Source organism: Xenopus tropicalis, chromosome 4 (genome assembly GCF_000004195.4).
Source record: "Xenopus tropicalis strain Nigerian chromosome 4, UCB_Xtro_10.0, whole genome shotgun sequence".
In the NCBI taxonomy this organism is placed as follows: Eukaryota; Metazoa; Chordata; class Amphibia; order Anura; family Pipidae; genus Xenopus; species Xenopus tropicalis.
Genome location: NC_030680.2, coordinates 82,021,440 through 82,047,746, shown reverse-complemented (window position 1 = coordinate 82,047,746; position 26,307 = coordinate 82,021,440). Strand labels below are relative to the sequence as shown.

The following is a 26,307-nucleotide window of genomic DNA, read 5'->3' as shown; positions in this document are numbered from 1 at the left end:
ATCTTTATTTAAAGGAAATGTATTATAAGATTATAGCATAGGTATTTGATCTATTATTCGAAAACCCAATATCCAGAAAGCTCAAAAATATAGGAATGCCAGCAAGCAAAGAATTCTTATTTTTAAATTCTTTCATTTTTTACTGTTATTAACCAATATCATTTACTAGTTAGCATAAATCCATCTTTGTGGCAAGACAATCCTATTGTGCTATTTCATTTTCATATTCATATTTTCAAGATTACATGTTTTTTAGTAGATTTAATGTATGGTGCTCTAAATTATGGAAGGACCTCTAAAAGACTGCAGGTCCCAAGATTTCAGATAATAGATGCAATAATTGTACAAATAAAAAAAAAACTGTAAAAATAAAAACTGCGTTATGCAACTCTTTGAGACTTTTTTGTAGTTTAGTCTGAACTGACGTGAATATTTCTTTCATGAACTATATTTGTGCCTAGGCCTAATCAATGCAGTATGAAGTAACTGTAGGATACCTAACAGCTTTCATTAAAGAGACTGACGGCTTTTCTTCACAAATATTATGTCTCCGAAGAATTCCTGTCTCTTAAAATTTATTTTCAATAACAATGTATAGTTCAAGTTATTTAGTAACAGATCTTACTTGAGATTCTTACTAACCAAAGGTTAAATGTTTAGAAAATGCATTTCCTACACATGATTAGAAACATTCTGGTTGTGTATGACTCTCCCATGTTCTATTGATTTCTATGGTATTTCTTGGAGGGTATTTATCAATGGGTAAAATGGGGAGTTCTCCATATGATAAATATGCTTCTAAAAATCCTATAGGAATGAATAGAACATGAGTTTTATGTATTATGCTCTAAACATGTCATAATTTTTCATACATTTTGATAAATCTGCCATAAGTGTGTTCGTGCCCTTACTGCTCTGTAAAATGAACTGGTAAAAGATACAATTGATACAAACTGATAATTTGGCCCTGTAAGTAGAATCCTCTATAGTAATCTAATCTATGCTATGACTGTTTTATTGCTTGAGTGAGGGGTTAAGTAAGTTCCCATTGTCCACCGGACACCCGTTGAGTGGAGTGCCAGACCTACTGCCACACGGGGTGTTTTCTCAGCCTGCATTTAAGTGTAGGCCGTGTTGCCCCGAGATTAATCTCCTCTAGTGGTGGAGACTAATGTCCTCAAATGCTTTCCTACCGGTGAAAATGTTAATCACCAGTAGAAAAACATGTGTGTTACTTTGGCTTTCAGGGATTCAACTGTGGTGTTAGGCTACAACTCACTGCACTATCAAGTTGCAAACTTTTTATATAGTTTTAGAACAATTTACAGTCATTATTCAACATGGAATGCTGTGCATTTTGTGTGTGTATTCAATGAGTCATGCAGTCATGAATGAGCACAGTAAAAAAATCTGCTTCTGCACACTGAACTAAGGTATGTTACTCTGGGGGTTGTTTACAGTAATTTTAAAGATAGAAAAAAGGTTTATTTCTTCCACCTTAAAATTAACTAGTATAATGTAGAGAGTGATCTCTGAGACAATTTGCAATTGGTCTTCATTTTTTATTGTGTGTGGTTTTTGAATTATTTAGCAATTCTCCTGTTTGGAATGTTGGCACCTATCTTGTTGCTAGGGTCTAAATTACTCTAGTAATCAGGCAGTGGCCTGAATAGAAAAAAAATATAATAAAATAATCAAAACTAACAATAAAATAGTTAAGAAGGCAAATGATTTAAAACTATACAAAATAAAACATGAAGACCAACTGAAATGTTGCCAAGATTTGGCCATTCTATAAAATATGAAAAGATAACAGTGAACTACCCATTTAAAAAGCATAATAAATTTGAGTAAAATCCCTTAATTATAAAACACAGATAAAAATATATTTGTGTTATTGTCATTCTGCTATGCATACAAGATTATTTCAACCGCAAACCTTATTTTCATCTTCAATTACTATCATGGTAGAGCCAAACATGCGACAAACCATGCTTCTCCTCTAACTCCTTTTAATTTTTGTTTCTTGTTGCAAAAGGCGTATTTACCAGCCCAGCTCCTAAATCATTTTCCCTAAAGTCATTATTTCCAAGTACAAATGCAAACTTTGCCCTTTCTATCATTGTGTTTTAACGTTTGCCTTATTCTTTCAATGCTCCTTTTTTTAAATGTCATGTTATTTAAATAGGGACAACACATTTTCCAGCACTTTATAGAAATGATATCTCATTCACATCAGTCTCTGCCCCAGAGGAGCTTACAATCTAAGGTCCCTATCAGATTTGCACAACACAAACTCTTCACATAGGTAATTTCAACCTAGTTCATCATTAATTCTGTATCCAGACAATGATGTATCTGATTTCACTTAGTTGCCTCTCTACTTAGATACCCTGACTATTCCACTTTTCCCACATTTTTCACTAATATAAAATGCAAGTACACCATTTCTTTCAAATGCATAGCAGCATACAAAATCCAGTTTTTCCAGAGAAAAAAAAACAGCAACGCAAGTGAGCAAATATTCAGTGTACAGTCTGTAACTGAAGTATATTCTAACAGCTGGTATCGTGTATCATTTTTATTACCCTACATTTCTTGGCTTTGGCAGTCACAAGCAAATATTTAGTTTAGCAACAGAACAGAACATTGGATAATGGACCACATCAATAAATGGCCACTCATCAATTTGACAGTGTTAGAGAATTATATTTGTCCTTCTTCTTCTTTTCCTTTACTTGACTCTGCTTTTTCTAATCTGCATTCATTTTGCAAAAAAAATAAATGTAAATCTTTGTTTAAAAATACAGATTAGAGTAGCACTCTGGGGTAAAAGAACAATTTGCTTTATTAGGTAGTAAGGTTAGGACACCAGGTCTAACACTTTTCAGGAGCTATGCCCTTAATTATAGCCTAATAAGAACTTTTTTTCTCAAATTCTTTATCTTTCATTGCAGAAATTTTGGATATAGAAAAGAAGAAGTAAGTAAGGGGCAACATTATATAAACAATTAAATAAAATCAGCTTAGGTTAGACTGAGGTTTTATCAAAATACAATATGTGGTTTTGTACATAAAGAATAATTTTAATACTAAGCAGACCCTTGTGTTTAAATTAGCACATCTTTTAATCTAGTCCACAAGTTTCAGCCAGAACCGATACTAAAGGTCAATTTATCCCATATTTTATGAAATTCATCCCACAGACCATTTTACATGGCCTTTTTTTATTTGAACTTCATTATATCTTCACTATATATGTACCAATCTAATACTGAGGGAGGCTCAGGGGATTTCCATCTTCCTGGAAATAGGGCTTTCACTGCCCGAATTAAGTATCATATATCACTTTTTTAGTTTCTGAATTATAATGAAGAGATCTACCTTTGTATGCGACAAATGCATTTTTTTTGTATACATTTTTATTAAAAATGATTGAGAAGTGAATTAAACCAGTTGTGCATATGAGATCCTTCATTGTTTTGGCATCTCCAGCAAGTATTTTTAACCAATGTAAACATTCATTCTCTGGTGTGTAGTGACACTGCATCAGACATTTATAGTTAGTCTCCTGTGACCTAGAGGCAATTGAACCTTGCTGCTTATTTAGAACTTTAATTGTCACCACCTAAAAGGATGTACATGGAAACTGGTGTACCTATATTCCAAAATTTGGTATGTGTTATCAATAAAATAAAAGGCCTATTTATCAACATTCAGGTTTTTTTGAGTTTTTTTAAAACCACAACTAAACTAATTTCCACAAATATCAGTCATTTACTAAAAGATCTGATTTGAAAAAGCATGAAAGAAAAACAGACACGTAAAAAATGTGAAAACTGTGGATATTACTCCTGGGTACTTACCAGTATCAGTAAAGTCCAATTTTTAAAATCAGAATTTTGGCTTGTCTAGTGCAGAGAGTACTATTGCCTTTCCAAAGCAAAAAAACAAAATGTGGTAGCAAGGACCCTTGAGGCAATGCTAAACAAGCTTTAACTTAACATCCTTAGCTTAAAGACCCTGTGCCAAGCCTGAAACTAAACTTTCATTCTTTTAATTACCCTTAGCAGACCCAAATACAGAGACTTCATGCTAAATCCTAGCCCCAGGTGCATTCAGTTCCCAACATAACCTTTAACCTTGTTATCTTCCCTTTCTCCACCAGAAGCTGCTCTCTCCATGCTGTAAGGTACTGTGCGTTTTGACCATTTAACTCCATTGCAAAAGTTACAATACCCTGCCTATGAGCTCTTTATGCAATGCTGACATATTCAGAACACTTTATAGCAGTGCTGGACGTAGCCGGACCTGGCCTAGGCAACCTGGCCAGCCACCTTACCCACCACACATATTGCTTCCCCCTCCCATCATGCTACCCCCTCCTCACTGTCAGAGCACAAGCATGACGCATAATGACCACTCCAGGACCAGTAACAAGCTGGCAGTGGGGGAGGAGGGCGCAGAGTAGGGAAGCAGAAGGGGTATGTGCCTAGTGCCCCCCCAGCATTGCACCCTGGCATGTGCCTCTTCTGCCTACACCTAGTTTTGGCTCTGCTTTATAGAGATCACATTTATTCCCACCAATCTCTGCCCTAGTGTAAATAACAATCCAATGCATACCCACACCAGAGGCACTTTCATCAACAGTCAGTAGGCTGCATGATCTTGGAGTGTGAGAGAAATTTAAAGTTCTTGGACTAAACTCAGTTACAGAGACTGGAAAAATATAAGAATTCTATAAAGATAGTGTTCTGATCAGAATTAAACCCAGGACCCTAATACTACATTGTTAACTAACCAATACATTGACATGACTTTCCAACCAAACACTCTGAGTATCAGTCCATTTGTGAGCCATTTTAAAGAACGATTTGAGCAATCAGCATATGGTGTCATTTTTTAAAGAAAACCAGTTTGACCATGAACCCTTGCAATAGTATAATCTTTCTACCCTCTTAGCCAGATTGAATAGTAGCCCAAAAATAGAGAACGTGCCCAGTTTATATTAAGAAGGGAACCTATTGCAATCTATTGTCTTTATTTACATCAACATTACTGACTTCCATATACTTTGTTTTAAAATAGTAAATAAAAAAAGTTCCAATTGCAACAATAGTTTTTTTTTCAAAATAAGTCTTCCTGTTACATTTAATTATATTTTAAATATCGACACAAAGGCATATGGGGATATGAAATGTAATGATAATGGGTACTGATTTCATTTATAATTTTTACTGTGAAACAGTTACTCATTTTTTTCACAGGTATATGTTTTCATATAAAAAATTTTCATTTGTAAAGATAGTGGTTTTATTTACAGATGCCTAATCTTGCATGTGTATTGGTATTTGCTTTCTGCTGGTACACTGAGCAGCAAGATACATTCAATCAATTCACTCATCCCGCATTTTCACAACTCATTTGATGTTGTTTAGCCAACCATATAACATGTTAACCATCCTCTTGGCTTATGGTCCACAAGACATGCTTAGTTTGTTAAAGAGGAATTTCTTCTCCTGGTTTTGTAAGATACAGTGTTGCAGAACATTTACCAAATTTCTGCCATTTCCAGCAGATCTGTAATTACTTGTTTCTACTTGTTACCAAATCAGATAATTATCAGCTGTTCTACTGGCAATAAACCTAAAATTAACAATAAAATTCAAACAGTATATGTATTATCAAGGTCATCCTAACAATAAATAGGTCTGAGTAATTAAGGAAACTGCCACTTTGAAAATAATGGAAGGATCAGCAGGTAGTACTTTGCCATTACTTTTCCCACTCAAAATCTTTCAACTGGGTTTGATAGGCAGAGGTCAGCTAATAACGTATTTTAACATCAGGAGTGATAGCAGCCTGTGCCCTGATAGCTTGAAGGGAATCTCTAGAGATGGATGTACATCACAAAGAAAGTGCACTTGTGCAGGCAGGGATAAAGTCCTTCACTGAAGAGGAGCATCTGTGTGAAGGTCTGTGAAGTGAAGAGAAGGCTCTTGCTGTGAACGGAGTGGATAACAGGTATTGTTGAACAGAGGTGGGCAGATCTGTGACATTTGAAAAAGGCTTACAGTATGTACAGTATATAGCGAGAGAGAGAAAAATAAATAATTAATAGTCTTGACATAGAGGGGGACAGAGAGAGAGAGAGAGAGAGGAAAACGTCATAAATAATGTATAATCACCTGAGAGCATGTTTTTAAACATGGATATAGTGGTATACTTAATAATTGTTGGTTAGGCTAGGCTCAAGCCAATCCAAATTCAGCTAAAAATGTCTCCATTTAGCCAAACCCCAAACCAGTTTTGTGCATTCCTAATTCAGTCATAGTTAATATTTATATGGTGGATGAATAAAAATGGGCAGGAGGAAAGTACACTGTATCTGCCTTGGGCATACTTTAATGCCACAAAATCTTATAATGATTTGTTCTAATTATTTACACCATAGTGAGGGTTGCAGGTGAATATTTAGTTTAATAAGCCAATATAATTAATGTATTTTTGCAGCTGTAATTTTTAAACCTAATGAATATTTTTACAAAACTATGGCAGGCGTGCGCAATTATTCAGCACTTTTCTTGGCCACCTCCCTCACTCCAGTCAGAAGCAAAAACAGTGGTGTAACTACAGAGGAAGCAGACCCTGTGGCTGCAGAGATGGGTCTGGGGGCCCAGGGGTGATCTTTGATGCACATGAAACCCATGATTTACCGCTGAGTGGGTGGGGGTGGGTGGGGGTCCCAGGCCACTGGGGAAAACATGAAGGGAGGGTCTGCACAATTGGAGATGGTTAAAAGAGCTGGGTGCAAGCCTCAAACCATGTTGAAATATTTTGAGATATTTAACATGGGTAACCAGTTTGGGTGTCAGGATTCAGATATATATATATATATACAATAAGTCAATAATGGACGAGGGAAGATTCTAAAAACCAACTACATCAGGAGGAGAGAAGAATGTGCAGGTGAGGACATACTGTATTAAAAGCTGTGTTTTAAAAATGGAAGGACATTTTAAGAAATTAAATTCTTTTGTTTCATGACAACAATTTTAAGAGTGAAAACTATTTTTCATGATAGTTCCCCTTGAATATATTGTAATAACAAGGAGAAGTGAGTGAGTTTTAGGTGTGTGAGTCATTTCAGAGCAAACTTAAGCAGCTATCCAATCTTTGCAGCTGACTACCAACTATTGCCACAGATCCCTGTAATGTGACAGAACACCTTACTGTATATATTAGAGCATAATGTGAGAATCTTTCTGCATGAATATTTAAACTAGCACTGTGAACCTACTAAAAGCGTGAAAAAGGAAAAGTGAAAGGTACGCAAAGTGATCTTTGTGTAGTTACTAATAATGGGTTTTAGCTGTACATTTACAGCTATCTCATAAATATGAATCTTTTGTTATTTCAGTTTCCAACATGAAAACAAAAAAGAGCAATTTTATTTTAATTTTAGATTTAGAGATTCATTACAGTTCATTGCAAAACACATCAATTAATTTAATTTGTCAGATCCAAATGTAAAAAGCCTTTACACAAATGTTTTCTTAAGTAAAGAGAAATGTTTTTATATTATTAGCAGTACCTGTATATGGTATATTCTCATTCTGAGTATTCTTTAGTCGAGATTTACTTGTCAGAGAAACAACAGTTGTTCCCACTCCTAGGACTCAAAATAAACTGTGCCCTCCAGAAGTCAATTTATCATGAAGAATAATAAAATACTTGCCTGGCTTCATCAAGTAAATAACTTTTGATCTAAAAACCCTCGAATGTGGAGGTACCTTTTGTTTTACTCAGTGAGAAAGACCTTGAAATATATAGCTATTTTTTTTATGCACTTGACAAATCTGTACAACATTTCCTAAAGAAATAAGGACCATATTTAATATGTTTGATATTATTTACATTAAAAAAGCTATAAGTGATAACAAATAAATGGCCTATTTATAAAGCTCTGTTGTTGTCCTTTTGTGTGAATTAATGCCATGTGTTATGGTCAAAGAAGTAATCCATTACAAAGAGCTAATGAGGACATTTATAAAGGTATGCAATTTATTTTACGCCAGGTCTAAAGTGGCATAAAATAATGATCCACTTTAAGGCATGAATTTGCTATGAAAAACACACCTTTATAAATAATACCATTTATAATTTTGTAATAAATTATTTTGATGCATGGCATACATTCAAACAAATGGACAACAACAGAACTGTATAAATATACCCACTTTACACTAACACTTGTGCAAATGCTGTTTTGCCATATATTTGTAATACTTTAATAAGAAAAACTATACAATGTGTATTCTAAATTCTTATCAATTATTTGAAAGTCTATATATTTCCATTAAAGAAATGCTCCCTTGTGGTTTTTGTTTCTCAAAGGTTTTATTCGCTGCACCAGTTGGTTTTCAAACCCAGGGTGCCCTCTAAACAAAATGGATAGTCTACGACGTAGACTCTACGTGAAGTGAGAAAGCATATGTCTACAAATCTCACACCATGGACCACTTTCATGGTAAATATAAGGTTTGGAGTATCACATCTTACTGTCATGTAAATGAGGATGGTCATAGTTTTTTCTCCTAACTAGAACTTTTGGTTTTAGGTTTATAAGTGACAATTTAGTAATAATAGACAAATCAGAACAAATCAGACTACACTTGCTAGTGACTTTTGCTATGTATATAGGGAATAACACAAGTTATTTTTTTAAATTAAATTTGTATTCTTATTAGTGTTTGTAAGTTTGCTTGTTACATGTAGAACATATACACAACCCCATCAAGATCTGGACTTCACTCACATAATTTCTACTTCATTTCTAGCTGAGAAAAGGTAAAAAAAATAAAGTTGTCTCTGATTTGCCAGGGAAGAGGAAAAATTAATTTCTGACTTTAAGATGGCAACTCAGGAACTCAGTTACTGCATAAACAGTGGCAGTATTCTCGCATTTTCTCACAATCATTTGTACAGTATTTGCCATTACAACCATATAATTCTTGTAATTCTTTTTGTACAACACTCTTTTAGCATCAGATTAAGCCTGATTTCTTCAAATCTCAAGATATGTTCTCTGTAAACCTTCCTCTTTTGTGCCCTGCTCTGAGAGACCTTACTCGCTTTCTCACCACAATTAAATACCTTTCTACGGTACAGCCTTCCTATGGAAATTGAGTGCCAATATGGAAACTGGACAATAGGAACAGAGTGTCTGGCCTGTGTGTTCCTGCCAGGTTCTAGGACCTGACAGCAAAATTATTTGAATACCCTATTTTCTATTTTGCAACACCTTCACTGAAGCTTATATCTTCCACTTTGGAGATCGCTGGCTGGATTTGTGCCTCTCTCTTTAAACCAACTTATGGAGATAGACCAAATAAACAACAAAGACACTTTTGCACTTATAAAGTTATTTATCGGTCTTTTTCCTATATTGCAAACACAAAAATAAGACCTCTGTGCTTTCCTTAAAGTAAGTTCATAATCCAGGATAATAGTAAGCACTTTCTAAGGATAACTTTAATAAAGTAGACTTTTATACAGTAGGCAGTATTAGAAGCAATTAGACAAACTTATGATATTACGTTTATATGTGGCTGTAAATTGCAATCACCACTTCTAAATAGACTGAATATGAACTTGCACAAACAAACCCACATAACAATATGAGCAAAACAAACCAAGCCAATTAATTAAAAACAATAATTAAAGATTCTAATTGTGTCTGTGACTGTTATTTTTTCTTTTCTGTTTTCCTAAGTGCTACATGGAATATTTTGTTTCAATGCAAATGTCTAAATCACCTTTTTAAGGTTTTTGTGTCAAAATGGTAATACTTATTTAGGAAAATTCAAATCTGTGACTTCTAGAGGTTTTGTCAGCTTGAATGATCTCAAATTTTTGAAATTTAAAAAATGTGATCAAATAATAACGTGAAAAAATACTCAACAATATTCAACATGCATTTAATTTGTATCCTACTCCTCTCATCTACACAAAAATGTTGAAAAAAAAAAATAGAAAAAATAGGTTACATTTTGCCTAGGACAGCTCCCATTGACTTCTACATGAAGTTAATTAAGCTTTTAGGTGCTGAAGTTTCAAATTTTATTTTTTTAACTTTTTTGTGCTTAATAACTTTTTTTATACAACACTTCCCTGTTGTTGTTGTATTTATCTATACATAATTGTATTTATGCATGTGAATTTAATTAGTTCAAGATTTTGAATTTTAGCATTAAGCTTGTGATTGTCTAATTATTTAGTGGTTGGAGGATAAACATTTTTTTCTGTGCGCGGTGACCTATGTACATCCAGGTTCCATGCAGCATCTTCTTCTATTATCAGTTACAAAGGAGCTTTCCTTCCATGAGCATAATTGAAAAAAAACATTATCTACTACTGCAGACTACTAGGTTACATATATACACCCCTGCCATGCTTGACAGCTATTAGTGAAATATATTCAGCATCAGCTAAAACAGCACTGGGAGTTTTTCTCCAATTAGCTTCTGGTTCCCATGCAGCACAAGACAAAAGCTGCAAGTGTCAAGTGAAAATTATACATAAGCAATCATGATGTGGCCAATCAGTAATACCAACTACACATTCAAAGTAAACTTCCAGACAGGGTAGAGAGAATCATAATTTAATCACATAAACAATGTGCAATTTGACTAGAATTTGCAGGACACTGTTTCAGCAAACTTAAGAAAGCAAAACTCTCCCTACGGGTAGGCTACACATGTTTTTTTCAAACTTAAAAGAGAATCAGGAAAAGTTCTGCATAAATTACCAGGTAAAATAAAATTCGACATTAACTGGCTGAAATGAGATTGCTTGTATATGCAAGAAAGCCTTGTATTCTGATCATTGTTACAAAATGTGGTGTTTCTCCAATTAATTTTCCTATATAAAGAGGTATGAGGGTGATTAGTCTAGTAATATCCTGTTTTGGTTAACAAAGGAATCCTATGTGGGTTATAGCACAGCAAGAAAGCAAGCAACTCATCTTCCCATTGCTTACTCAAACTCATCTTTAATTATAACTTGCATCTTTTCATTTTACAGCTTTGGTTTGACTGAATATGTCTATTCTTATTGTGTTATTCATTCTGGTCAATGTTAATATTCCGTAAATAGCATTGATTTTTGCTGATTTCTACTTTTCCATTTATTTGAACTTGGTTACCAAAGGAGTGGGGGAAAAAGAAATCTACATTTTGGCACCAACTTTAAATACGTTTCTCAATTCTGCATGCCTGAAGCCCTTCCTGAGAAACATTTAGCAATTGTATTTTAAAGGCTATCATTTATAGAAGCTGAGAGGATGTGTTGAAGTTAATGAATACACAAAATAACCACCGATCACCAAATGTGATGTATGTGAATAATTAATTCTAAGTTGTATTTTCAAACGGCTTTTAGATAAAAATAAGACGTACACAGACTACACTTCATAAATCACATTTTTGGCTAATAAAATGTAATGGAATTGCTAATACAATTTATGATAACAAAATAAAATTAAATTACATTCTGAATAGCTAAACTTCTTTATCTATAATACAGAACATTGCTCAAAACCCACATCCTCAATAAAACTAAACTTTATCATCTTCTTTGACATCAAAATTCATTACACTGTTGTTTCTAATGCTCAGACCAACAGTCAAAACCAAAGATTGTCCTTCTATATTATTTTTATCATAGAAAAGAAACTGTAAAATTCTCATGGTTGAAACATGCCAGATAATTTAAGATCATTTTGGGGGATTTCTTTTGTGGCAGTACTTACAATTTACTGTGACTTTTACTTTTTTCACATCTGGGAATGACACGTCATTTTCAGCGGAACACTCATAATCTCCTGCTTGGTCTCTTGTAATGCCATAAATATCCAAATATTGTCCACTTCCGAACTGTTTGGCTGCAAGGTAAATTAAATTAAAAGGCATTAAAAAATACTACTAATAAATACAAATGTCACATTAATTATTGGATGCATGTAGGATATTGGAAATATGTTGCCACAATGATTAACATTTCTGCCTTCATGATTCATGTTTATGTAAATATTTGTTTCCAAACATTATAAAATAATTTTTTTCATTTATTGTTCAGTGATCTCTTTGCCACACTATACTGTAGAACTTTTACACTGGGTTCTATCTGCATGGAGATTGTAGGGGTCATTTACAGGCTCAAGACAGACCTCACATGCAATAACAAGATTTCCTTATTTGTCTTCCAGTCACTTATTTAATCCACGGCCTGCTCACTAGGGCATATTTGACCCTAGTAAAAATATATTTGCTGAAACTCTAAACTAGACTCAATAAAATAGCTAAATGAAAGAAATAAAAAAATAAATTATAACTAATGATGGGCGAAATGATTCACCAGGCATGGATTTGTGTCGAATTTGCACGTTACACCATTGGCGGATTTTTTCATGAAACAGGTGACAAAGTTTGCTGCGGAAGAATTAGCCGCATGCCAAAAAATTGTTGCCTGCATAAAAAGAAATTGTCGCGCATGTCATATTTTTTTTTGACGCACAACATTTTTTGACACCCGCAACAAATTTTTTTGACACAGGCAAGATTCGCACCTTTTTGTGCAGAACCGAAATGGGGCAGATTCGCTCACCACTAATTATAACTAACTGCAAATTATCTTACTGTCTGCACCATACACTCACACAATAAAAGCTTACTACCTCTTTAATGATAATTACATTCTGTTAAACATTGTTGATACTATCCCTTTAATACATAATAATAATTCAACCATTACACACTACTGTGCAACACTTCACCCACTTTCAACCATAAATGGGATTGTATGCTGCCTAGCAACACTCGGCTCCCAATAACATACAACCCAAATATAAGTTTTGTAGTAACTAGCATTAGAGATTAAAATATTCTATTTCCTTGGCTTGTAAAGGGTTATGCAGTCACCAACAATGCATCTGCACAGATTTCTTGTCAGCTTTACTTTTGCATAGAGCTCATAGAATTTATAGTGACAGATGAAACCATGTTTTTATTATATGAAACCATTGTAAAATGACTGTGGAAGCGCACACACATTAATAGGGTATTGCATAAAGATGCCCTAGAGAGCTAATAAAAAGGCCAAAGGAATTTCAAATCAGTAATTTCTGCTAATCTTTATGTACCTGGCTCGTAAATGTAAAGAGTTCAGAGAATTAGATTTGAAATCCAGCTATGGCTGCTAAAACAATTGTAAATAAATCTAAAAAAAAAAAAGTCCTATCTTAAACTGATGTTGGAAGTCCTTTAATACAAAATACAAACATATGTTAATATGGCATGTATGTATATGGCATGATCATCGATTTTGTTCCCAGACCTCCAAGAGGGGGCAACCGAGAGAAACTGTTACTTAGAACTGAACTAAGATGGATACATAAGCTGGACACTATCAACCCCCGGGGACTCAATGAACTTATTTCTTATGCTCATTATTATTAACCCCATATAAATAATGCTCAATGAACTTAACTTATATACTTTGCATTATTAACCCCAAATAAATAATGCTTCCTCATTTGATTCTACATACCCTTCTCTTTCCTCCTGTTCATCCTCTTTTTTTTCTCTTATATATTTCACACAATTCCTCCATTACACTTACTGGGGATATACTATTTGGTGTGCACCATATGTTGGAATATATATATGTATATACTGTAAATATGTGTGTGTGTTATAACCACTGTTTACATGTATAAATATTTAATACTGGCTTAAACACTAGAGAATTACTGTGGAGAAAGGTTAATTAACCATAAGGGAGATCTTATTATGAAAGAAATGAATTTTTGCTCAAACTGAAGGGAGATTACAGTCTTCTCTAACAATCCTGATCAAAACAACCCTTTAAAGAAAGTCAATTAAAGTGTTAAATATGTATGGGCTTTATTATCGAGTATGCCTGTGACTAGTTTTTCCATCAGTATAGGTTAATGCCAGCTTGTTTATTATCAAGTACAAGGTCTAATTATTACAAAGAAAAACAGATTCATAAAAAAATATGAACTTCTTGTTTAAATAGGTCTCTGGGAAAATGGCTATGCTGAATTTCTGAAACTTCTGGACAAGGCCTTTCTGAATAAAAGACCCCATATTTCTAGGTGATTTTATATAATATGCAAGTTTGGGGTTGATACAGCAATGAAACAGCTCTGGGTTAAAAGTAAAATAAAAACAAGTTGGTAATATTCTATATAGAAATATATTGTGCTGGTCAGTGGGGGACATAAGAGCAAAGTCACAATGTAAATTTGTAGAGAAAAACCTAACTTTTGGCTCTGGATTCTATTAAAGAATATTGAAGATTTCAAGTTTAAAACAAATGCAAAAAATCCACCATTTTTTACACATAGCTCCACCATATTTTTACAGGTCTCCTTCCCCTGCATTTTCTAAACTTCTACAGCTCTTTAAAGTGCTGGGTCAAGTAGGAAGTGCACCCAAGACAAAAAGCTTATTGCACCTTCCATCCCCCCCAGTCAACAAGAAGGGGTTGCAATCAACAGTATGATAAGAAGCACAGACTAACCCACTTGTCACAGTAAACATATGTCCAGTGATCCTCCAGGGGCCTAAACTAAAGGTGGCCATACACAAGGCGATTTCGCTCGTTGTGCGATGAAAGATTATATCGACAAACGATCGTATGGCGATCGAGTTCCCATACGATATGCCATCCACGGGCAACGATAATTCGGGAAAGATTTCGTCGCATCATTATCGTAAAATACGTACGATCGTACATCTACGTACGATCGAATGTCGTTGACTTCCGCTGCTGGCAATCGTGACATGCGCAGAGAACAATTGTTGAAAGACAAATGTCTGACACTCACACCAACTGGCAGATTTTATCGTTAAACGACCAAAATTTTTAAACCTGGCCGATCGATTTTGGGGACGATAATGTCGGCTCGTTTAGTGGGCCGACGATCGTTCGTACACCACCAACTATACGATAACTTAACGATAGCATCGATCGTTCGGGAATCGGTCGTTTGTAAGTAAAAAATCGGTCCGTGTATGGCCACCTTAAGGGTAGGCAGACAGAACAGGTACCAAGTGCCCTCAATATAGCGCCCTAGGCACATGCCTTTTCTGCCTACCCCATGTCCAACCCTGGCTCTCTTTGCTCAAAAATGAAGCACTGAGTCCTGTGTTCCCCCTACAGCATTGCCCTTCTTTGTCAGTGCTGTATTTACAGGGTTACTTAGACATCCTCCTTCCTGTTCCTACCTGTCCCCTAGCTTGTGTTCTATTCAGACACAAGTTAGGAAGCTGTATCCCCCCCCAGCACTGTAATCGGCACCTGACACTGAATTTCCAATCCAGCATTGGGCAGTAGCCAGACATTTTTGGCTTTTAATATTATGGGAATAAGCAGTGCATAGGATATAAAGAGTTTCATTTGGTTTCAAAATTTTAGAGACAGACATTTTTGGCTTTTAATATTATGGGAATAAGCAGTGCATAGGATATAAAGAGTTTCATTTAGTTTCAAAATTTTAGAGAATAAGACACATTTTTCAGCTTCAGGCTAGAAAAAACAGAATAGGCTACACCTATTATATTATATGTAGCTATTGGGGGGGGGGCTTTGTTTTATTCTTGTGCTTGCCATAGGTTAGAGCTATTATGGCAATTTCTAAAAATGTCCTGTGCAACATATTGGGGCTCATTTATAAACACTGGGCACATTTTTTCACAAGGGCAGTAACCTATAGCAACCAATCAGGATTGGCTTTTTTCAGCTCGGTCAGTTGCAGGTTTAACACTGAAATCAATGATTTTATTGTAGCCATGGGTTATTGCCCAGGTTCAAATTTGCCCACTGCTTATAAATTATCCCCACTGTGTGGCTACTGTGTGGCTACTTCTCCCTTTGATTATTTGTAGTTATTTAAACACTTCCAGTATTTAAATGCAAATAAATTGTAGTGTTTTCTTTACACAATGCCTCACATCAATAAAGATGGAAAGGCTCATCTGGGGTAAATCTATATCATGACAGGTTTTAATAAATTAGATACTGGGTAAAATAACTTTCACCTTATCAAAGAGTGCATGTTTTCTATTTCTGAATTTGCTGCATGAGCATTTCCTTTCTTAGATAGCAGAAGCATTAGCTAGAAATGGTGTGGAGGGGTTAGAGATAAGTTAATTTTTTGTTGATTTATTTGGTTTGGGCAAACTGAAATGTCTATTGAGCCTGTTTTGCTGCATTTGCTGATTTCTTTGTAAATGTATTGCTATACTCAAGTGAAAATAGAAATACAATCTTTTAGATAGACCTTTTGTAATCCCCACTGATCTCATCAAGCATGCAAAGAACACAGCAGAAGGACCTAAATGGAATTCTTCTTCTATCCCTGCACCAGTGACAAATACACCATAGGACTAAGGCAAAATGGCAGCATGCAGGAAAAGAACACAAACACTTTAGTGTGCCATTTTATAGGAAAGCACTCTCCATCTGCCTCTCCTCACGACATGACATGGAGGAAATATGCACAGCAGATGATCCTCTAAATCAAAAAAATTTAATACAGAGCCAAAGGGAGACTATTTACTTACTTAACGGATGTACATCTAACTAAACACTTGTTGACATTGCTTGAATCAATGAGCTGATGCAGTCCCCTATCAATGCGAAAATCAAACCTGACCTGCTGACACCTGAACAATGTTTGGCTAGATATTGGTCAGGTAGGCCCCTTGGGGATCCCCATACATGGGCAAATATTACGTAAGTTGCCAAATCAGTCTAAAGCAATCGGCAGCTTAAATCTGCCTGTGTATGGCCACCTTTATTCTGCACTATTAGTCAAGATCATCTTGAACTAGATCTAAAATACTAAATCAGTAAATGAATTTCCAACAATGAGAGCAGAAGACAAAAGATAGTGTGAAAATAAACATCTTAGAAAACACGTATTATAAAGAAATAGCACTAACCTTTATTTTCTAAACACGCTTTTCAGTATTGTGTTCTGTATGAATTGGTACCTCTCATAATAAAAAAATATAAATTATAATTCTGCCTGTAGATATTTATTGTTGTTAAATGTTTCTATTCAGCCAACATTTATCTTCCAAGCTGTCATTCATACCACACCTTGAATACAAGGATACTAGCAACTAAATAGCAGTACATTCTAAACTGTACAATGACAGAAACAAGTTAAAAATAATCATATTTTTGTGTAAATGTTCTATATTATAACATTTTTTATAAAATGTAAAGTGTGATATATTCATCTTTTAAAACCGATAGAAAACTGAAAGGCTTGTCTGATTTTTTTTAAGGCTGGGTATAGTAAACAACATTAGTGAGGAAAAAGAACCCATGCACAAAAAATAACAAAAGAACATTTCTCAGTGCATCACCCTTTTTAGCCCTTTAACTCTTGTTACATTTTCTCCTGAATTTTCAATTCATTATCAATTTCCAAAGTACAAATCTGTCCTTGGAAACAAGACACATATTATATAAATTCTATTGGTTTATATAGTTATGTGTTAGATATTTAGCTTTCAGTAGCTACCTATAATGAGTATGTGAAAATACAGTATATGGCCCATGCAGAATGCAGTAGTGTTGTACATCATTGGTTTCTCTAAAACCACACAGAATTCCCACAACTAATGAAAGTAATTCTGGGCGTCTGAAGGTAACTTTCCAAGGGGAGGGGAGGGAGGCATCCACCAATAGCAACCTGTTTCCCTAGACTAAGCCTGTGCACAATACATACTTTAGGTGCTAAAGTAATTAGTCTGAGATATGATTTGTAGCAAATATATTTATTGGTGAAACCTGCACACTGCTTACAGCTGTCATTACAAGGTGCTGTTTGAGTAGAGCATGTAAATAAAAATGTGTTTCACTATACATAGCACAATCATAGTGATATTATTTGGGGAAAAATATTTCATCCTTACGCCCCAGTCCAGTTACTCATTGCAACCCAGGTTCTGTATCAGGTCCCTGAAAACACAGGTAATTTTCCTGTACTTCTGATACCAGTACCACAATGTTAGCACTACATACAAATAATAGTACAGGTATATAAAAATGCTCACATTTATAGTGGAAAAAGATGACACAGGCAGAAAAAAGCACTGGGATCTTTAACAACATTATGGGGACCTGGGCACTTGTTCATGCTATGTGTGAGGGGAAAACTGTATGTGTGTGTGTGTGTGGGGGGGGGGGGGGGCGGAACCTCTGGAATCCTATTAATGTTGTGTCATAATTTAGAAAAATCTAACCAGACAACATTAATGTTTTGTTGTCTTGTCTTGGTAGTGCAAGGGATTGATCTAGGTCTGTATAAATTAAACTGCCATATATAAAATATATATAAAGAGGACAATTTATTGTGTTACCGATGTACTTTCTATCTGTCCATTAATTCAAAATACTTCTTTTTTATGTATAGTAGTATAATGAACAGATTTTCCCCAGGGCAACCAGTGTGTTAAGGTGAAGTGATTTGGCATGGCAATTTGTTGAAAGTCCTACCTTGTCTGAATACCAGATTAACAGCAACCAAAATGAAACAAATAATACAGATGAAAACACAGAGCCAGATGAAGTGTAAGGTCTAGCTTTGGGGGAAAAAAAAAATAAAAACAGAACTATTATGCAAATGATACCCAGAGAAGCACGGGGGCAGCTGCTCCACTTTGCCTCAGGTGGCAGAATGACTGAAGCTGACCCAGGCTGCACAGAAATACAGCATTGCCAGAATTGTACCGAAGCTTGAATGCACCGTAGCTTATTTCAGATGACTTACAGTTTACAATTAATATTCCACATACAAGCTGCTATTGTTTTTACAATCTTTGTATTTGTAAGAGCAGGGGAGACACAACATGCTGTATATGTGTTTAAATGGAAACGCCACCCAAACACAACTTGCGCTTTTTAAAAATTAAACATAATTTCAAGCAACTTTGAAATATACATCAGTTAAAAAATATGCAGCCTTTTCACGATTCTTAATGTAATAATATGGGCTGGAACAGTTACCCAAGCCTGGACCTCTGTTCCTGCTGATCTGGCTGACTACTTTCAGTAGTAAAAGTAGTTGACTGTCATCAGTCTGCCTTCGGCCTGCATTCTCCAAACCCCACAATTCCATGCACACATAATCTCATTATTCCCTATTTATTCATACTTTTTGAAGCAACAAATTACAGTGATAGGTATTAGAGATGTAGCGAACTGTTCGCCGGAGAACTAATTCACATGAAAATCGGGCGGGTGTTCGCAAGTTCGCGAACTTTTAGCGATGTTTGCAATTTTGGGTTCGCCTTAGCTGGAGCCAAATTTTGACCTCTCACCCCAGAGCCAGCAGATACATGGCAGCCAATCAGGCAGCTCTCCCTCCTGGACCACCCCCGGACCACTCCCTTCCATATATAAACCGAAGCCCAGCAGCCATTTTACATTCTGCCTGTGTGTGCTTGATGAGTTAGCATGGGGAGAGAGCTGTGCAGGGGTTTGAGGGACAGGTTAGGTAGCTTTGCTGACTAGTAATCTACTTTCTACTGCTCTGTATGTAACTGCTGTGGGCAGCTGTCCTGCTGATCTCATCTGCTGTAACCCAATAGTCCTTGTAAGGACTGCTTTTATTTTCTGATTACTGTTACTCTTCTTTTCATTGTGTACTGCAGCTCCGCCTGTGTGTGTTGGAGACAGGTGTGCTGCTCATAGTAGTGCACTAAGCACCAACCACACATTCACTTAATTTTTACTTTGCCACTGTAATTTATAGAGCCGAGTGCTATTAGTCTAGCTGTGGGGGACTGGTGTGCTGCTCCTAGTAGTTCACCCCCAGCACCAAACAGAGATCACTTTTTTTTATTATTAATTTTTTTATTATTAATTTCTGCCCTTTACAGCACAAAACGCAACGCTGTGTCAACAACGTATTTTTCAGAGAAATTTTTGCCCTTGATCCCCCTCTGGCATGCCACTGTCCAGGTCGTGGCACCCTTTAAACAACTTTAAAATCAGTTTTCTGGCCAGAAATGGCTTTTCTAGTTTTTAAAGTTCGCCTTCTCATTGAAGTCTATGGGGTTCGCAAAGTTCGCACTTTTTGGCGGAAGTTCGCGAACGGGTTCACAAACTTTTTTTGTGAGGTTCGCTACATCTCTAATAGGTATATTTGTGTTGTGTGGGGCTCTTTAACAAATTTTTGTTAGGAAACCAGAGTTCCCCTTTAATAACTTTTTGTTTGAATTTGTTTTAGATTTTTTTAAAACTTATGTAGAACTGATGAATGGAATAAAAAACTTATCAGTTTTTCTTATTTTTAATGTCTGGGATTATATAATCACAGGATTAGTAGGGTTAACACACTTTATTTGGTGTTTTTTCTGAACAAGATTCTACAATACTGCATTTACTGATATTTGCACCTATTGTACTTCTTAATGGAACAACTATACATAATTACACCAAAGTTTTAAGAAGCAATTTAGCTTTCTGCATTATTTTGTCTAATGATCCATTCTGTTCTATAATAGAACTGAATATTGTCCAGGATCATTGTTCTTGGATAGGAACATTATTTGGATTCTGTGAAGATGTATTACACTAATATGTAGCCAGGACGGTATGGTTGTGATGATCCATTAGGGCAATATATCGTTGGAGGTTTGCTGATGCCTTGCGACAGTGGGATAGAGCTGAATGCTCTTGAATAAAGAGAAACAAAAAAATAAAACTCTCGAGTATCTTATTGGTGAAAAGGTTATTGAAGGTTCAGAGCCCAAATATAAAACTGGGACAGAAACATCCCTAATTTATTTTAAGATGTAGTGAGTGGGAAATATTTAATTTTAAATAGCCAATGCAGCAATCATACACTAATTAGCTGTCATACTTTAATAAAGCACTTACAGAGCGCAAAGTGTATAAAGAATCAAGGAAAGCTGATGTCATTTTTTTCCTAATTACTTGTTCTACATTACACACGCTTAATGTAAAGTCTAAGATAAATGCAGAGCCATATGAAGGAATAAGACAAAGATGCAAGTGCCCATTCCAATGCTCTGCTAAAAAATCTTGCAGCATTGTATTTATAAAGGCATTTGAAAGCCGGAACGTGCAGCAAAACTTGCTTTATAAAATATTGGAAATAAACTGACATTTAAATTGCAGTTCTCGGAAATCATATTGTCATAGAGTTCCAAATCTGCTGAGCTAAATCTTTCCATAAATGCTATTTTTTCAGCTGCTAAAAAATACCTAGTTTTTGAATATATAATGCAATCACTGGGAGTTGCTAAATGATGCACTCAATATAGCTATCATCACCTCTTGCACCATTAATATGTACCCATGTGTTTTGTTTATCTAACAGCACATCTAATAGTAAAAATATTTTACATGTTGTCCAAGGTTAGCAAATTATAGGATTTATATTTTTACATTTGCTGTTATAGAAGAAAATGAAAGGACGGAGGCAAATTACAATGCAGCATATGAAGATAGGTAGAGGGGCACTGAAAATTGTAATTGGGTTTAAAGGTATATCTATTATATCAAATTCATAACTGGAAGCTATGTTGTATAAAATGCATCTATACTAAAGGCACATTTTATGTATCTTATACAGAACTTATGTATCAGCTGGATATGAGCTGAGAATTAATACTTTATTATCAGGTGTTAGTGCGTTTTATTTCTAATAGTAATAGGGAAAACAATGATTACAGTGAAAGGGTGGGTGATAGAAGAACAAGACGAGAGTGAGAGCGCAGGAGAAAAAAGGGAAAGAAGCTCAGTTGCTAGGACACTAAGCTCTTAAGCACGGAAGAAACGTCTGATTTTTGAGTCAGCTCTTTGTGACCTTAGACAAGCTGCTTTCTCTTCCATTGCCTTAAACTCAAAAGATTAGATAGTAAGGTTAAGCACTAAGCTTGAGTAAAATTAAATATGTGCATTTCATATAATGAAGCATTTATTGTTTCAGTTGTGTAAAAAAATAAATAAAAAATACAATGACAAGTGCTTTATATAATCTAGATGAAACAATATGTAGTTAGAAATATGCTTACAGGTTATGATGCAATAATAACTGTATCCCACAACAATAAAACATTATAAAGGATGCAGATAAAGTGTTCAAGTGAGAATCCACTGCTATTTTGCAATTACTTGTTGAATTTGCTTTTTAAGACTCGTGCAGACTAGAGATTTATTTGTTTGAAGTGGTGAGAGTTGCCTTGCAGTTTTGCTTAGATTAGTATTAAATATTCAGTACTAAATGTACAGTATGAGCTGTTGGAACTGTTTATAAGAATGTGAGTGATGTTCTTTGTTGCTAAAACAATACTATGGAGGGAATTCACAAAAGTGGAGGTAGCCCTTTTTTTTGACTAAAAGTGGTGGAAAAACTGCTGGAAAACACTTTCTCCAGATTCACAAACAGAAATCCGTCTAAATTCCAACTCAACCACCACTTTTCCGGTTTTGGTGAAAGAAAGACAATTTACAGACACTTTTGTGAATTTGTCATTAAAACAACATTTATACTATGTTTTAATTACATTTTTTCCCCGCCATTTTCAAACTGGAGTAAGGCTCAGTGTAACTCTGTCAGACCAATGCTAATCTCTTCTGTTTTGTGTTGTTTCACCCAGTCTCCAATTCACACCCCCAGTAGGAGCCCCATTGGGGGTCATTAACATATTAATGGGGATTAGTAGCCTATTAACATTTTATAAACACGTAAAACACTGATTTTAAAAAAAGTCATGTATATAAAAAGTTTTTACCTTACATTCACATTATTCTGCTAGTTTTTGCTTAATGAATGAGGCAATAATAACATTTTGAGTGAATTTATTGTATACATTTTTATTAAAAGGAAAAGTAAAGCCTCTAAGGCAAATTTTGGCTTTATCAGCAGTGCCCCCTCTTAAATCACTTCACTGACACTTGCCGCAACTCATCTGTGCCCCATAGCATGTCCAGAACTACAGAGCTGCTTAACAGCATTGCCCCCCCAACTCTGACTGTGTCCCCTCTGTTCCCAGCAGCCATCTTGGTGATCAGCAAACAGCACATGCACACTGGCACCCACACTGGGATATTGAGGTACAAGGTTGGACTGGCCCAAAAGGGCACTAGATAAAAACCCAGTGGGTCCTAGTCCTGTTGGACCTCTTTTCACTGGGCATGTTGGTGTGTGAGCTGGATTGCTGTTGACCAGTAATGAGTAGGGGATAGAGAAGAAGGTATTTAGACAATTGAATTTTGTCACAGAAGTGGAATTACACAGAAATATAGAAAACATTTGAAAGTCCAGTTTGTCATTAAAAAATGATTTATAGTTTCCCTGGGCAAACTAAAATTACCCTTCAGAAAAAAACCCCCAAAGTGAAATGACAAATGGCATATAAAAAGCAAAATCCTGCTGGTAAAATCCTTATTCCAAGGCTCATGTAGCTGTAGGACTGGGTTCTATGGCACTGACAGATTTACTAAGAGCTAAAGGCAAATTCATAAAAATAGTCAGTAAAATGTCAAAATGAAAACTGACAAATTCACAAAAGTGGAGATAGAAATTTGTGAATTAAGTAGAAAATCCGACAAATCTATCTCCACATTTTATTTTGTCTCCATATTACCCCCCTACTTTTTGCACCTTGCCCCTCTCCTGTGATAAATTACTTCTCATGTCTTGATGGGGGGGGGGGTCCTTTATGTTTTATTACTTATATCTTGAAAAGGCCTTTTTGATTGCAATGTATTATGCTTATATGCACCCTTTTTATTCTGGTTTGTTTTTCCTTTTCCATGGTTCTCTAATCTTGCATGAATATATCATTGCTTATTGTAGTTATTTTCTTTCAGAATATTTCCTTTGCTTTATAGAAATCAGTGTTCCGCCACCTTAACATAATTGGGAAATCTAGATATACTGGAATCCACTTTTTTCATAATGCAGTGGGTTTATGTCTATTGATGAGCAAATGTTTCACCAGGCATGGATTCGCAGAGGAATTTCACATTTGTTCACTGGCAAATTTTTATCAAAACAGCCACAAAAATTTGCAGAATGAGGGAAAAGTCGCGGTCATGTCAAATAAGTCGCAGTCCAAATAGTACAACAGGACTTGTTTAAGCAGGTTAAACACTGCTGATTTTTAATACTAGCAAACCATATTACGTTTTGGGGGCACGCCCCCAATCATATTTTCCCGCGACTTTTTCGTACCTTGTGCGACTTTTTTGATGCTTGCACGGCTTTTTCGACGCTTGTGTGACTTTTTCGTATTCTTAATGTGAAAAAATCGGATCGTTTGTTTACAATCGTTCCGTAGGAAAATTTCGTGACTTTCGGATCGCCAATACGATATTATCGTGACTAATACGATTTTTTGTAAGCATTTTCGTGATATTTGCGATCTTCAGAAATTTTTGCTTACAATCCGAATTTTTCCCATTCGGGATTCAAACTCGTGTTTTGATAAATCTGCCCCAGTAAGTTAGGTTGAAAAAAGACGTACGTCCATCACGTTCAACCATAATGCCTATATATAACCTGCCTAACTGCCAGTTGACCCAGAGGAAGGCAAACTGTTTATGGGTGTATCCCATTTGCTGAGTGAGGGAAACCTACTGGGCTGATGCCCGAGGTAGCAGCTAACAACAAAGTCGGCTTTTCACTCTAATGCGCATGAGCCGGCCCAGGGATTCTGTAGACAGAATACATATGGAAGAAGGAAGCGCTCGCTGCAGGTACCCTGGGCTGGTGTGGTTTTCTCCTAACAGGGGCACCAGCCCGGGGTACAAGGTAAGTGATTAAAGTCACTTGGGGGTTAGCCTTTCCTTCTCCATTAACTATAGCTATGTTTCCACATTTATCACATAACGGGTCACATTCAAATCAATGGGAGAACTTTTTATGGTTTATTGTGTGAAAACTTGTAGGCGAGACTCCGTTTTTGGAAAAAAATTCCAGTTTTTCACCATAGCTTTTAATATGCATTAAAAAAAAGTTTTTTTCATTGCATCTGGCTCTATGGGAAAATCTGGAACTAAATAGGGAAATAAGTTTTTCTCACCAAAGTGAATCTGGCCCCAACATACCGAGGACCATGGCACCACTGGGGGCTGGAAGCTATGAAAATCTATTTCTGGTTGTTTCGGAAGTGTTTTATTTATTTTCGAGAACTCTACTGTTTCTACATTAAGCTGGCTACCAGGCATACTGGAGCATTAGTATTGGGCCTTTTTTTCAATCGACATATCAGCACAAGGCACAGCCGTTGCCCTTGAATTCATAGCTCTCCCTTGCACTGTCCCTAGCATCTTGGACTACATATGGCCCGCCTGCTGTGCCAGCAGAACTCCAGCATCTTCTGGCAGCCTGCACTCAAGAAAGACAAATCTGTTTAAAACTTCTGGTGTATTTTAATCTGGTGCTGTTTTAGGCTTCTGACTTCACCCATCCCACCTGCTCATTGACTGATGCCCAATCTCAGAAGACAGGTAACTAAATTCAGCTGATATACTGTATAACTCTATATATCAATACAGCCCTGCTTACATCTCATAGGGTGCATGTCCGTGATACAAACTATGTTAGCTGTTTATAACAGTTCCAAAGGCTCCTACCATTCATATTTATGATTCTTTATTTTTATACTCAAGATTATTGATGAGCAAATCTGTTGCATTTCGCTTTGCCGAAAAATTTGCAAAATGACAGGAAAATTCACAAAAGCGGCAAAAAATCCGCAAAATGCGTTTGTTGTGCGAATTTTTTGCCCCATGTGTTTCCCACGTCTTTTTTTGTCATCCGTGTCTTTTTTTGTCGCGGACACACCCATTTTGACGTGACTGCATCCAATTTAATGCAACCACAACAAATTTTTCTGCTGCAAATTTTTGCTGCAGTTTCACAAAACAATTTGTCAATGGTGAAATGCAGAAATTCGCTGCAAATTCATGCCTGGCGAAAAAATTCGCTCATCAGTACACAAGATGTATATATTCTCAAATGGTTTTCTGAGGCCATTTTTTTCTAGGAAATTTACCACACATAAAATGCAGGCAGTGTTAAAAATTTTACCCATGAAAATGTACTATTGATTTTATGGTCTCAAACAGGAGGTTTAAATGTATGGTGTTTTATTTAGAAAACATGTCCATTGATAACTATAGAAATGTAGTGAATTATCCAATGTATGTGAATTATCCATACAT

General features: G+C 35.7%; 1 protein-coding gene across 3 annotated transcripts in view; it reads right to left on the bottom strand.

The window, feature by feature from the left end:
- negr1 (neuronal growth regulator 1) overlaps positions 1-26,307 on the bottom strand; it is a 282,343-nt gene that overhangs the window by 107,581 nt on the left and 148,455 nt on the right. For all 3 annotated transcript variants that reach the window (XM_031899790.1, XM_012960537.3, NM_001113066.1), the window contains exon 4: positions 11,813-11,944. In XM_031899790.1, the coding sequence (XP_031755650.1) occupies positions 11,813-11,944 (132 nt within the window). The remainder of the gene's footprint in view (positions 1-11,812; positions 11,945-26,307) is intronic.